At 40.5% G+C, this 15,921-nt stretch overlaps 1 protein-coding gene across 1 annotated transcript; it reads right to left on the reverse strand.

Moving 5' to 3' along the window:
* Positions 1-7,679: 7,679 nt before the first annotated feature.
* On the reverse strand, positions 7,680-9,542 carry DUSP13A (dual specificity phosphatase 13A). The gene is made up of 3 exons (XM_062496363.1): positions 9,382-9,542; positions 8,885-9,102; positions 7,680-7,879 (listed from the first exon to the last, which is right to left on the reverse strand). The coding sequence occupies exons 1-3, from the start codon at positions 9,540-9,542 to the stop codon at positions 7,680-7,682; spliced, it is 579 nt and encodes a 192-aa protein (XP_062352347.1).
* Positions 9,543-15,921: the final 6,379 nt, after the last annotated feature.

Genomic DNA, 15,921 nt, shown 5'->3' on the forward strand with positions numbered 1-15,921 from the left:
GGCACAGCAATGTTCAAGTAGTAAGAATTTTGGTGGGAACAGGGAATTTTGAGCATGAGAGAAATGTCTAATTTATGGCTGAAAACTTATTACATTTGCAGAAATTCTCAGGTCCATAAAGCTGAAACAGAGCTGGGCAGAGAAGAAGTTAACCTCTGGAAAGTCCTCAGCCATTGAGCATCTATTGTCACCAGGGTGAAAAAACTGTCTCCCATCTGGGTGACTTCCTGTATGGGTTGGGCAATATTTTCCCCTTTTCATTTTCCCCTTTTCATTGCAAAACAGGTTAGCATCTTTTTGTGTGCAGGGATATATTTAAGAGCTTTAATTTTAAACAGGGGCCTATTTTCTCTTGGAGTTGAGTTTTAAGAGTTCTGATGAGCAGAATGGACAGCAAGTTAGGAATGTGTGCTAGAGGAGCACCTAGCATATTTGCTGCCTTCATTTAACCGACTGACTGAGGAGTGACAGGAACATGCAAAATTCAGAAACATTCTATACTCTAAACAGAGAGGGAAAAATAGATTTAATGCCAAAGCTTTAGGTCATGTTACTTTCATCTTTATCTCATATTCTGATAGCCTGACATTTCTCTTTGTGTTCTTTTAATTCCATAAGAGTTTATAGTTTACATGGTTGTATACTGTATCTTAGTTCAGTATGTAAATTCTACAGCTGGATGAATTTGCTCACGATTGGATAGCTCTTTGGATAGCATTGCCTAGAGGAAAGTGGCAGAATATCATAAGGTAAGCTAACAGAAGGGAAGCAGATCTGCTTTTTCTAAGAATACAGCAATAAAGATTTTTCCTTTCAAAACAGAAAGGAATACATGTAGTGCTGTTCCAGGTTGCACAGAATAGTGCTGTGTTGCATAAGTTTGTACTTCTGCCTCACTCGCATCACATCTCATCTCATCTCTGAGAGATCCAATTTACAGCAGATAAAGTTGCCTCCAGGGTATTACATACAGCCCTTTCATAAATCAGGAACTGCTTTTTGTTACTAGAGATCTGAGTCCAGAAACAGGAAAACACATGGCATTAGGCTTTGTAAATGGCCAACTGGCATGTCTCTGCAATAGCTCTTTGCAGCTTTTGGCTGTTTCTCAAACTAGAAAGTAACTATTTTTAGTTGTTTTTGTTGTGTATTCTGACAAATCAATACAGAAAAACTAAAAAAAAACAAGTGATTTCTGACTGAGAGCTCAGAACTGTCTTCCCTTTTATAATTACTTTTCTTTTTTCTCTCTTGCTACAGAAGATACATTCTGATGATTACCAGTACACCATGTGTGATGCTTGCCACTGATGGCTATGGTTTTGTTGGTCACTGCTAATCTCTCAGGATCCTGCTGTTTTCCCATGTGCCAATGAAGACAATGTCTGTAAGTGGATAATTAGGCTTACCCAAGTGGTTGAGTGACATTTATTTAATGCTGCTAAAGTAATTTGTGATTGTGTAATGCAAGTGCTGTGTAAGAGCAGCAGTTCACCATCCAGACAGGGACTCACCATTTCCCTTGTTAATGTACACAGAATGTACAGAAATGTGCAACAAGGTCAAAGTCGAATGTGCCTTCTATAAAAGCTCATGATTACAAGTAGCTCAAGTTATGTTGTTGCCTTGTAATGTATTTCTGTCTGTAGAGCCCAGTGCCCACCACACAGTTATTTCACTTCTGAAAAGAAATAAATTTAACAAGATTTAGTGCCTTCAGTTGACTACAGTCACATTAAGGATTGCTGGCCCAAACACCCTCCAAAAATTCACTTCAGGAGGTAGCTCAGGTCCTTCTATAACTGGATTTGAAATATGTATGTTGAACACACTGAGGTTTTAGCAGAGCTTGTAACCATTTTGCCTTAGCCTGTAACTGTACAATTTTTTTTTTTTCTGAAGTGATACTAACCTTGCTTATCTGGTTACTCTCCAGTTAATAAATCTGTCTGATTAAGATCAGCATGAAGTTTGACTTCTGCAGGATATTTTTCATATTGTGGCCTCAACTTCTTATTATATAGTACTTCTGAAAACATTGTAGCTTTAAACCCAAAGGGTCTTGGCCTTGGCCTTGCGTATCAGCAATGGCTGATAGCCAGACAAATATTTAATAATCAGTTTGTTGACAACTTCCAAGTCCTCCAGGATGAAAATCATCATATTTAATCCGCCAATCCTACTTTATTTTAAGATATATTTAACTTGTTTAAAGATGCTGAACATCGTATTTCTGATAAAGGCATAAGGAGAAATATTTCTTACAAAACACAGCATTAATTCTAGACTGATCTTTGATTTCCACATAGCTTCTCAGAAACTGCACATTACTGGTTCTGGGGAAACAAGCAGTGACAATATATAGTACTGTTCTGGGTTATTTTAGCTCTGGCACAAGTCCTGACACTGGCATGGGTTTGCTCAGCAACAGAAACATCCACTGTTTATTAACTTCACTGAGTACTGGGTTGGGCCCTAAATGCACATACTCTCTCTAGTCCCCATTTCTATTTCATGAAAAGCCCATGAAACCTTATTCTCAGGTGTTGTTCCTATTTGTTTATTGATGTTGGCACAATAAAGAAAATTCTATCTGTAGTACTTTATCAACTTTGAGTTTCACTGTTCACAAGTCTGTTACGAGTCTGTAACTCGTATTTAAGCTGATATTAGTGATCAGCTGTTGCATTAACAAAGAAACCTGTTTACATTTTTATTTCTGTTAGCTGAATGTTCTCAAAGTTCATCTTTTCCTTACTACACATACACATCGTTGTTGTCTATATACTGTTTCATTTTATTCCCCACAATTTCCCCCCCTCCCCCCCACGCCCCCAAGACAGAATGTGATTGAAACATCCAGGAGTAGTTTGGCACAGGCATTAAAAGGAGATTTTAAAACTGCACTTAAAAGGTCTAAATCTTAAAAGGTCTAAATCTGTCTGAAATCAAGTTGCTGTTAAGAGAACACAGTTTCAGTGATTTTTGTCTTAAATCTTTCCTGTACTACCTGTCAGGCTCAATTGTACAAATCCTTATTTATTCACATGGTTGTAATAAGTGAAGGAGTTCATTTCCAAGTGTAGTTGCAAGGTTTAGCCGGCAAGGCAAGGGTGGGTTTCCCACTCTCCTGGCCAAGGCAGGAGTTCAGCGAAGCACTTGCACTTTGCTGTGGCTTCTGCGGTGGCACAGCCCGGCTCAGAGCAGGGGACCGTGCTGCTGGGTGTCCCCAGCCGCCGTGCGCAGGGACACCTGCCAGTGCCACATCCTGCAGGCAGCAATTTGTAAAACCAGGTTTTGTAGATGTAGATTAATTCCCCAATGTCACTTAGCTCATTTTTTTGGCTTTGCTGTTTCATAGCTAAAACAAAGCTTACACTTTCAGCAGTGATCAGTGGACAATCAGCAGGGTTATTAGTTCCCCCCCCCCCCCCCCCCCCCCCCCGCTTTTCTCCTGTAGGAGTTACTGTAACTTCTAGCTATTTCAACAAGTTTGCAACCTGATGATGGTGAAAAAGCCCTTGTTTTGGCATAACATTGAGCACTAGGCATGTTGAGTGCAGATGATTGCATGCTTTCTCTGTGCTTCAGAGTTAAATATCCATCTGCACAGTTTTCAGAAATAGTGATGTCTGCTGTCATTCAGAATATCCATAGATTTGTCAAAAATTTCAACTGGAAATCAAGTTGTCATATAAACAGCCAAAATCTGAATACTTTTTAGCACGGAAATTTCCTTTCTAGTTAAAATTACACCAAAAAACTAAAAAAAAAACTAAAAAAAAAAGTTTAATTTTATGGCTGCTCACTATCATGAGTCTGTCTTATGCTTTGTGTGGTAAATGCTGTAGCATTTATAAAATCTGTATGTTGCACAATTATAAAATAATACAAAGCAACAGAGACTAATTCTCTTTTGGTTTTCTGTGCAGTAGGTTCTTTCTTTAATGGATAGTCCTTTTGCTTTCTTCTGTGCTAATCTTAAGTCTATTTTAAGGCAATGAAGATTACCAACACTAACTATATAAAGTTGGCCAGCATATGTTAATGACTGCTGTATTCCCCAGCCCTTCAGAACAGCTCAGCCTCAAATAACACTTACATATTGCCTATGCAGAGATTAGGCCACTCTTCACCCACGTGATTTAATTCCACCTTGCAGCTGTCCAAAATATCTGGCAGTTCCTGGGCAGAGGGAGTGCCAGGCTCAGAGCATTCCTGGGTGACAGGGTCTGTCTTCAGGTGCTGAGCCCTTTGAAGGCCTCATGCAGAGTCAAGCAGAGGAGGGAGGGCCTGCTGGAAGCCGCTGCTGTGGAATGCACAGGGGAGGTTTTTGCTGGAGCAGGCTCTTTCTGCCGCTTGATGTTCCCAAGCAGGTGGCTGACTCTAAAAACAGCTCGTGCCTTGACGCCTCGCTGGATTAGCTCAGCGCTATGTCCCTGATGCTATGGGGAACAGCCAGAAAAATGAACGTTCTGCTGTAAGTGGATCTTAAGCAAAAAATGCTACTCCCATCCTCACATAAGCTATGGTGCTGTTCCTGCCAGCACTGAGCTTTCCCTGTAGAAGAAATGTCAGTCGATGCAACCGAGACGCAGTCCCAAATGCCTCATGTGACCCAGTTCTAATAATAAGTTACCAGGAAAGAGGGGACAGCACAGCTTGAGGGTGAGTTCAAAATAAACACCATGAGAACACCATGAGAATACCTGTCTTGGGCCTTACCCAAGGTTCACCAAGCCCACTGTCCTGTGCCTGACTATGGCTGAAAATGGATGCCTACAGAATATAAGAACACACAAGCATGAATTATACTTGTGTATATAATAATAACAATAACACTCTCCCAGCTTCCAGCTAGCTGTAGTTTATGAGCTTGCTGATCTGGATGAAGTTTCTAAGTATTTGGTAACTCTGAATGGATTTCTGTCCCACAAACTTCTCCAGTTGCCCCTTGAATGTCTATAGGTATTTACTCTCTGCAGCATCTTGTGGCAAGGTGTTACACAGCTCATATAAACCCCTCCTCTTGTTTCAGACCTAATTTCTACTGACTTCATCTGATGCCCTCAGTTCTTGCACTGGAAAATAGTATTAAGAGAAGTTTTCACTGGAACTCTACATGGGTCCCTTCAGGTAAAGGTAACACTGGTTTTCTGATTGCTTTAAGCAGATTTAAGTCTGTCAGAGCTGTAGCTGGGACAGTTCCTTTCACTTGCACTTTCTCCTAGGCTGTGTGGACCCTCTTGACAAATGTGCATTTTCTGATTGAAGTTTTCTGAATTAAATTTTCTGCCACTGGGGAGGCAGTATTTTCCCTTCATTTTTGTTCCTTAGTCTAACTTACCAAACTAACATTCAAAATACAAGTTTTTATGCTGATAAGGGAAAGCAATGAAGTACCAATTGTCATGTCTTGAATTAGGGATAGTGTAAGTGAAGGTCTCTTTTCCTCTTAGCACATTGCAGCAGACAACGCTTTCTGTTTTAGGAAGTTACAGGACTATTCTGCTTTTGCTTATGTTTACTGGCATTTTTTTCCCCTGCACAAATGTGCACTCAAAGTAAATCTGTATATAAAGAAGCAATACAGACAGGCAGGAAATATAAGTAACACTGACTCAATAGATTAAAAACACTTCTGTGATTTGACAGTGCCCTTGAAAAAAGTTTCTACCTAATTCACTCCCTCCACCGAGGTAAGTAAGTCGTGCTTACAAGATCTTTACTATACCATTGATGGCATGGATGCCCTACTGACTCAGCTTCACTCTGTACTCTTCCCTTCTCTGCCCCTGGTGAAACAACTCTCCCAGGCTGAGCAGTATCTTCAAGAGCAGGTACTAATTTACAACAGGAGATGCTTTCACAGCTGTGGTTTTTTGTAGGACAGATGCTCAGAGGCATGCAAAACATTATCCTGATGGGGGAATTCCATTAATCTTTCTCACATGTGTCTAATTTTGCCCAGCCTAAATCCATTAAGATGCATTATTTCACTCACATGAATTTCAGAATTTTCAATGCCATGTCTTCAAAAGATTTCCAGACTAAAACCTACTGTAAAGTGAATGAAGTATAAATTACAATGAAATATTAACTCATATAAATCCCTATTAATTTTAATGGAAAACTTCAAAGCAAACAAAGCTGCTCCCCCACCACTCTGCTGCTTTGTGATGTATAAAGATTGTCCTAGCACTGCTAGGTTTTAAATGTGATTTCCTATTTGATCTTTTCACACAACATCTTACCTTTCTCTCATCAGTGGAGCTCTTTTGCAAGGTTTAGGAAAATCTCAACAGTCAAACTGATGTCTGAAAGGATCTTAAATATGCTTATTTTGCAAAGTACTTGTGTACGGTGAAATAGGGAGGGATTTCTACATTCCCCTAAATGCTAGGCAGAATCAGCATTCATGTCATAATCTCTCCAAGAATGAAGAAGGAAAGGTGGTCTGGAAAGGAAGCAGTTCAACTCACAAGTCACCATTCTTTTAGTCTTCTAATAACCTTGCAGGTCTCCTTCAGTAGAGAATAAAATGATCAGAACTGATGCTTCAAATGTAAACAATCGAGCAGAAATGTATTTTCTTAATCTGGCAGGGAATCTTCATAAGGTCAACTAATCAATAAATCCAACCAGCAGCAAAGGGCAAAACCAAATTTGATTATCACTTCATGGTTCACCACAAGGTAACAAGCTAATTTTCAGGCAGAGTGGTAGTATGAATTTGAAATGCTGTTGCTGTATTAAAAATCACATTGGTTTAAGTGCTGATTAACTGGTGACAGGAAAAGTGACATCCTCAAAACAGTTTAAAACTAATTTGCATCCATTAGTCCAAGCCACTGATTGTAAGCTCAGTGTCTACCTGATATTAAACCACAGGTGATCCAAAGCCACTGACACAGAACTGATTTGTGATAATTTGGAGTGCAAGCAAACTGATGAGTCCAACATATAAAATTCTTTGAAGACCTGACATATTCTTTTTAATGTCCTCAGTATACTACATGATACACATTATCTTTTTGAAAACATATTTAACAAGAAAAGACTTGTGGGGTTTGCTGACCCAGGCTGTAGAAGCATCTCAAACATTTATTTTGATGGTGTGGGTCTTGTGGCTGTCACAGCTTTCTGTAACACCACAGTATTTACCAGACTAGCAAAACAGGAAGGTTTCTGTAGGAGTTCCTGGGCTCTCAAGAAACTACCCTTATCTCATCATCAGGCCTGAAACACAAAATTTTTCTTAGGGGAACATGCATGCAAAAACTGTAACCAAACTGAGAAAGATGATTATGTTACACTCCCAAGCAAAGGGGACTCAAACATCCTTTACAGCTAGATGCAAATACCGAACTTGCCTCTGGCATGAGCAGAAACCAGGGACAAACTTGGTCTATCTTAACCACTTCAGTTGATTCATCCAGTAGCACCACTCAAGGCATAGCAGTTCCACCCCATGCAGTGGTTATAGTGCTGCTGTTGGCTGGGCTGGTTTTGGAGGGACTGAGCTATCAGAATTGCTCCATTTACCATTCTGTTTGCCTTTTATTTCGATGCATCATTTTCTTCATTTTTATAATGTGCACTGATCATAGGAAGTTCTATATGCACAATTGCCCTGAAGGGTGAAACTCAGTAAAGTGAATGTAAAGAGGATTGCCTGTTCAGCAGTCCTTCCTTTGCCTTAGCTGAACATCCAGGTTTCGCAGGTGCTTCAGAAAACCACGATTGGGTGAAATCCATCGATGCTCCTTCACTGTCTTGATGGCTTCAACTAATGGGAGGTGGTGATTTATCATGAGATATGCTAGGACTAGAGAAGCTGATCTGCTTACTCCAACTGCACAATGTACCAATATTTTGGCTGGTAAAAAAAAATTACAACCATCAAAAGGAGCAGTACAGTGGGTGAAGTTAAATGTTTTTCTTACTCTTCTGATAGATCACATAAACTGCTAACAGTTAAGTCTAATTTGCCATTGTTACACTCCCTTGTATGAGAAATGCCATGAGACCCCAGCCTGATCTCAGAAACACTGGTAAATCAAAGAAAACCCTCTTAGACTAATGAAGCTGTTCTGTTTTTACCATGAGGAAAAAAGACTCATTAGTTTCAGCAGGCTTGCTTATGCAAGGAAGAATGCTAAAATCTAGCCTGAATGGATGGCACAGACACACTAGCCACCAAAAAAAAAAAAAAAAAGACTGGTCTAGTACTATTGCATAATAAGGCAATTTGATGGAACTGTAATTCTATTTTGAAGTCAGAACTTGTGATACAGAGACAGCTCCATTAATGCCAGTTTACTCATGCTAAGAAATGGTCTTTTATGTAAAATAGGTTGATTTGTATTTTATTGCACCACTGCCAAGAAGCTCAGTTTCTTGTGGAACTGACTGTAAATCTCCTTGGGTAGATCTTCTTGGAGACACAGCCTTGCAAGCCCTGTTCACACAAGAAACTCATCTGCAATGTATGAACCTCTTCATACAGTTTGTGACTGCAGAAATCAGGATATTTGTCTTTTTATTAATTTGTTCTTATAATAAGATGGTCTCAAAAAAGGGTGTCCATTTCAAATGCATGTTTTTGCTTCTCCCTTCTTGAATGAACCTTACTTCCAAACAATTTTCTCTCTCCTCAGTCTCTCCTGTGCAGTTCATCTGTTTTGTCTCATCAGCTTTTTAGAACACAGTCAGAGCTACATCCACATAAACAGCACTCCCTTCTCCTGCCACCTACCGTGCAGGTGAGCACCACCTGCCAGGACACCATGTAGTGATTTGTCCACTGCTGAGCTTTGTGGAGCCAGCCTGTTATGTGAGGCTGCTGACTCACATCAAAATGCGACCAACAATAATTTCGTACCTCCTGGTGTGTTCAAGGCATTGTGGATAAATTGCGCAGCAGAGAAAAAGAACTGGCTGATATCAAAGCTTGGCAGGTCATGGGCTGGTACACCATAATAATCAATGGTTGCTCCATAAAAGTCCTGGCCTCCGTGGCTGTATGGTGTACCATGGGCAGCATTTAAAACATGGGTCACACCCATCTTCCACAGAACAAATCTATTGTGCGCTGTTACTCTAAGGAAAAAACAAAGACAAGTCAAGATTGGTGCAGTGATATTCACAGAAGCACTGAGATTGCATCTCCCAAACCACTGCTGAAGCATCAGCCCATGCATTGCTTCTAAGGGTTAATGGAGAAAGGAATACCAGTTTAGACATAATTTTATCTCGGAAATCGCGCTGTCTGCGGTGTAAATGTCAGCAATTAGCAAAACTAAGAGCTGTCTAAAGCTGCACCCACGAGGCATATGAACAGAAGGTGTGACAGAGGTGTGTCCATAAAGCTGTACTTACAGGTCCCCTAGGAAGAGATTAGGCCAAACTTCATCAACGTGATTGCAAGAGGGCCGCCCAGTGTTCAGCAGCTGCTCGATTTCCTTGAGGGAGGGGACATCCTCCGGGCACGTCCCAGCCTCTTCAGGGTCCGGGGTGTCGGGCGCCTCTGCCCCGGACATGCCGAGATGCAGGACGGGGCAGCAGCGGCCCAGGGGCGCGGCCAGCGCCGCTCGGAGCCGGGCAGGCTGCGCTGGGCCGGGGCAGCTGCCGTGCCCACAGCCGTGCCCACAGCCGTAACCACAGCCGTGCCCACAGCCGTGCCCACAGCCGTGCCCACAGCCGTAACCGCAGCCGTGCCCGCAGCCGTAACCGCAGCCGTGCCCGCCCAGGGCTGGCCGCCCGCCCCTGCGCTGCCCCGCCGGCACGGCCGCTCCAAACTGGGCATTGCTGGGTCCTTACTGGCTCCCGTCTGCTTCTCTGGGCTCGTCTCCAGAGCCGCACTGCTCTGCCACACCGCAGCCTTGGTGCCGGGGCCACATGTGGCACAGCCCCTGCCCGCAGGACACGCACGCTGGCCGGGTCTTGACACAGCTGTGGCAGTCAGTGAGATCTGGGCATTCATCACTAGCAGTTAAAGCCTGATTAAGGAAAAACAGCAACCTGTCCCACTAACAATTGTCCGTTATTTAGTCTGAGGTGCTTAAAACATAGCAGTGGAAAGGGTCAGAAATCCTACCGCGGTCACCAGGCAGTTAAACACCAAGTGGATGATGATGATGATGCCTTGTCTGTCTCTGATAATCTAGGGAAATTTATTTTTGAAGCTACTGTGTTTTTCACCAAGTGAAATTATCTGACATAACTGTACTCTATATTTTTAATATTTTCTATTGCAGTGATTCGCTGGGTTAACATAGTATACGCCTGTCACACATTGCATGATACCTCCCTCTGTTGAAAAGATAACAAAAGGAGTATGATGGTGTCAGGTGAAACTTCTAAGTCACTGAGTTAATTTATATAGGAAAGTCTGGCGAGACATGAATTGGAGACCCACAATACCAGACTGTAATATTAGTGGGTCTTTTCAAGTACAACAGTCCCTGTGCTTCAGCAGGACGATTCCTAGCAGGGGGCTGCAAAAATTGTCAGTGGTGGAGCTACAAGGCAGAACAAATGAAATGGTGATGCTTTTCCTCTGTAAACCTGGTAATCCAGGAAAGAAGGTGATCCAAGAGGAAAAGCTTGCTGCTGAGAGTTTCCCCCTTAGAAGAAAAGGTCATGAATAGAAGGAACTCTTGGTCTGGTCTGAGCCACTTTTATTCCATATGCATTGATATACTATGATGGATTTGCTTTATTTTATCAAGAGACATATCACGGACATTCCAATCTGAGTATTAAAGTCTGGACTAACTAACTGGTCTTAGGAGTACTCAGTGAGAGATAATCATAATACAATGCAATACTTTCCAGCATCAGAGGACAAAAGTCATATGCAACAAGAGAAAACTGACTTTGTGTAGAATATTTCATGAAGAAGAAATTACTTATACTCTGTGGTATTTAGGAACGAAACTGTTTAAAAGCTTCCAGTATACAAAGAGACTTGTTACTTCCCACTGCCATATATGTTCTGACCTTGGTGAAATGAGGGAAACTACAAGTAACAGTGTTTCAGTGCTTATTTAGAGAGGGTAGTGGGACAGGCAGCCTGGCTCTGCTGTGGGTGAGGCAACCGGACCCATCAGAGGAGAGGACTGGAAAAATGGCTGAAGTTATACTTCAAATTCAGTGTATATGCCCTTAGTACATTACCTTATTTTCATTTTATTCTTGGGTTTGTTGTTGTTTCTGTAAAATAGTGCACTTTAAGCTCATTGATGTGTGCCCATGAATCAGAAAAATTAACTGACTGAGCAGGTTAAGTCATTCAATTTAGTTTACTTTTCTCAGGTTTCTGGGTGGAGACTCAAGGTGAGGCTTTACTATCAGTTTTTTATAAATGTAACCCCAACCCATTTGTTGCTAATCATGTTCTGTGAAAAAGGTGGAACTCATGTTTCATAAGTCTAGTCCTTTTCAGCTGTAAAACTTTTATTGGCCTCTCTACCAATTGCAACAGCTAAGAATTCATCAACTACAATGACTAAGAATTCATCAACTGCAGTGACTAAGAATTCACTGACTGCAATGACTAAGAATTCAAAGTTCATATGTGGTACAAAAGGTGACAAAGAGAAAAACACAAGCTCCAGAAAAATGATCCCCAAGTCCTGTGTGCCTTGAACATTTGTATGTATACATCCATCTACTTCAAAACTCTGCCATTCCACACCCAACATCTTCTAAACATTTAATAGTCTGCAAATGTGGTTTTGGCAAAGCTGTGTCACTGACCTTTTTTAGCCAGGAGTTGCCTTTGAAACAGAGAGGAGGCCGAGACCTGGCTTTCAGGTGGATTTGCCTCTCTACATCTGTGCTTCTTTTCTGGCCCTTTTAACATCTACTAAGAAAGGATGTAGAAAGCAACAGACTAATACATGGTCACAATGAATAGAGTCAAGTTTGTGCAGAGGCACTTTTTGAGATTCCAAGCATTTGGAGGTTCTCCTGGCTGTTTGAATGCTGGGCATCTCTAAGACAAACATTTTCATGCAATTATATATGAACATTAAACAGCTGCTGTTTTAGCTGAAATTAATTAATGCTTAATCTTGGAACATGCAACAGATGGCATTCTAACCAGACTATGCCTTTGTGATTGCTTAGAAGGTAGTATTTGGTACAATAATCTAAATCAAACAGTTCCTGGGTAATAATGTATTAGGTGGCAAAAGTGTAAACTGCCATGGAGTGCTCTAGTAGCACATGGCATTGCCAGAAAAATGTGCAGCAGTCGAAGACAGGAAATTCATGGTGGCTTTTCTATTTCCTCCCTTGAAAATACAGTTCTAACTGATGCCATGTCATCTTGCTACTGAAAACAGAGCCAAAATCAGACTCCTTTCACCTATCCTGAAAGAAGGCAGCTTTTACAGTGAAAATGATACAGCATGACAGTTCAGTTAGATAGGATTTTATAGATACAGTATCTCCAGCTGCAAAGAGGTTCTTCTCATTTCACTCATTAGCCTGTTTTCAGGATTTGATTTTTGGGATGTTTAACTACTGAAGAAAAATAGAAGTATTTGAACTCTGGTACATTTTGGGTGATGCTAAATGAGTAAGGGAGACAACATTTTCTGGTGCTCTACAACAATTTATTTTTAACACATTGAACAATTTTGTCTGGTGAGCACATGGAGTTTATTATTTTTCTTTTTTCCTTTATTATCCTCTTCTAATTAGCTTGTTTTCTGTCTTAAAAAATTATTATGGTTCACTAATTTGATTAGTCCTTAGGCATTCAATCTCTTATTCTTCCATTACAGAATTAAGACATTTGAAGATAAATAGATGCATGAAAGTTCACACATGACTGACCTAAGTATGCTTCAACTGAAGTGCGGAGACTGTTAAGAAATTATACGGCAGGAATTGATCTATAGAAAAATGAGATTACCATAAACCCCACCCCAAATCCAGAAAAAGAAAAAAACATTATTTAAATCAATTAGCACTTCTAGTAAAAGATACATCCCTTGCTATGTTGTAATCTTTGCTGAATAAGAATTTTCATAAGCAATTAATTCTCAGTTCAGCTGAGGCCCCTTTTTCTGTGTAGGGCCTTAACATCTGAGATAGATTTTTCAAATTATTAAATGCTAACAGTTTTATTTAATGACAAGTTTCTAAAAAAAAACCTATTACATTAACACATATAATTTTCCTTTGCTCTATAATATATTGTAACTTGAACTAGTTGGGAATTTTCAATATAAATTTCCTTTCTTTAATTGCATTAAGTGTCAGCCTGAACATTAAATCAATATAAGTATGTGAATTGAATAAATTGTTTTCAATCTAAAGATACATCACTGTTATTACACATTTTAAACACTTTTTTTACTTGGCAATCCACAGTTGTTTTAAAAATATCTGTAGCATATAATTTTTCATAAATTCTGAAACTGACTTGTCAGCACTGGCACTGCCTGTCAAACTTAGATCAATGCTTTCATGTCACTTGGCATGAAGTGACATAACTCAAAGTGACGGAATGAGGTTTATGGGAAATTTCTGTTAAAGCAGCAACTATTTAGATAATTCACCCTTTTAAAGAACATAAAATGTTAACAAGGAGAAGTAGGTTTCAGTTTTGAAGTACAACAACTAAACACCTATTACATATCTAAGTGTTACAAGTTTTAAATTGTGTTCCATTACTTCTCTGTGCAAGCTTATTTAGTAATTTTCAAAGTATTTGCTAGATGATGAAATTATAGCAGAAAAGTGCCATTAGCAGTGATACCTTGAAACAGAAACTGACCATCAAGCCTTTTTCCCATGCTGAGGTTCACAGAATCAGAGATTCATTAGGGTTGGAAGTGATCTCTGGAGATCATTCAGTCCAGCCTCCCTGCCAAGTCAGGGTCACCTAGAGCAGGTGGCACAGGAACCATTCAGGTTCGTTTGGAATGTCTCCAGAGGAGACTCCATGTTCTCTCTGGGCAGCCTATTCCAGTGCTCTTCCAACCTCAGCACAAAGAAGCTCTTCCTCACATTTAGGTGGAACTTCCTGTGTCTCTTCTTATGGCCATGACTCTTTATCCTGCCACTGGGCAAATCGCTTCTGCAAACCAGCCCAGCAGCCTCCACAGCCAGGCCCAGGGTGCTCTCCACTGTGTGTCTGTCTGTCTCCTTTCTTCACCTTTGCTCTGGATGCAGCTCTTGGCCAGGGGAAATCTACATGGAAATCTGTTGCTGGAATAACACACCTTAGGAGCTGTAAACTTCAGATAGTCCTGGATTAACATGCATGTCTAAATACAGCTCATTTCCCAACCCATTCTTCTAAAGTCTGGAGACTGAATTTGGAATGTAATTTTTTAGGTGGATTGCTGGCTTTGCTACAGTGCAGGGAAACAGGGTTTGTAAACTTCTGCTTCCATTTTTTGTTTCCTGGTGAGCTGGTAGACCCTAGTGCATATTTATATGTAAAATAAAAAAACAAAGCCATAGCACTCTGAACAAAGCAGAAGTTTCCTGGTACCTCCCATGAAAAGAAATGAGATCCCAAAAGGTGATTTCGTTTTAGGACACATGCTTAAGACTGTCACAGTGACCTGTTCTATGATGAGACAGCTCTGTAGCCAGCTACGGTAATTTTTGCAGCAATTTTTAATATTAATTTGTGCTTATTTTTACATTTTTGGTATAAACAAATTGTTCTGATACAAGCAAATGCAGCCGTGTATTGTAAATTGTACCGACTTGGCACTTGGAAGTGTGCAAAAAGTTGTGATTGACTGGCAGTTAGTGAAGAAGAATTCATGTTAAAAACAGTAGAGAAAGCACACCATAGAGAAGCACAAAATCTTGTTTAACTTAGTTGCCTTCCTCTCCTGTTATTTAATTTTCCTTATCAGATAAATGCTACGGGTTTTTGCATGTAAGTATGTGGACCTGGAGTAAGCAAAATTATCTCAACTTTCAGTTAGCTTTATTAACTGATCCATTACAAACAGAAAGAAAAGTTTTCAGATTTATACGTATTTATTCTATAGCTTGTCACGGATGAATTCAGATTTATTAGTTTTTCATCTAGTGTCTTTAAGGCAAGGAAGGGAAACATTGTGAGGACTGAAATTGCACTTCGTTCCTACATTGTTTGCAGATGATGCTAAATTGGCAAAGAAAGTGGAACACACCCTCCAACTTCAGCAACTCATTCTGGGAAACTACAGATCATTTAGTGTAAAAAACAAAAGCAGGATGAGGCAAACTGCATAGAGATAAGCATCTCTGAACCGGTATCAAGGCTTGTAGAAAAGGAGCAGATGTTCTCACAGCTTCTGAGAGATGTTCTTCACAGTTTCTCTTCTAAATATCAGGTAGATAGACGCTCCATTACGATTGAGATAGTATGAGAGAAATATCCAGATTTGCATAGGATTGCTCAGTGACTCGATAACTCAGCTTTGAAGAATTTTGAAATGCAAAATTTTCTTGTTTCACTGTAGTAGCATATAAGCTTTTATTTCAACTAAAGCTACAACTTAGACCTCTCTGGAACCTCACAGTAATTGCATAATCAACAAAACAAATTCTGACCGTTCCTCAAACTGTTGCAAAGGGCTGGCTGCTACCCCGGACAGTTGGTGTCCAAAATAAATTTATTTCTGTAGCAATTTGCTTCTAATTCGTCTGTCCCCTTCTATCTTCTCCATTTGTATTATTTGTAGGTTATGGAGCTCCCGAAGTTACGGTGCCTTGCTGAAGCCTTCCCAAGTCATGCGTGCTGTCCACGTGTGCTTCGGAACTCCGTGCATAAATGACCGGGCGCTGTCAGCCAAGCGCTGATAGCCAGTTTTATTCTTTTCAGCACAGACATCAGTAAAGAATAATGGTGCAAGTGAAACGTTTTGTGCGAGGCCTGACAGCATGAGAGACCTG

Source organism: Cinclus cinclus, chromosome 7 (assembly GCF_963662255.1).
Source record: "Cinclus cinclus chromosome 7, bCinCin1.1, whole genome shotgun sequence".
In the NCBI taxonomy this organism is placed as follows: Eukaryota; Metazoa; Chordata; class Aves; order Passeriformes; family Cinclidae; genus Cinclus; species Cinclus cinclus.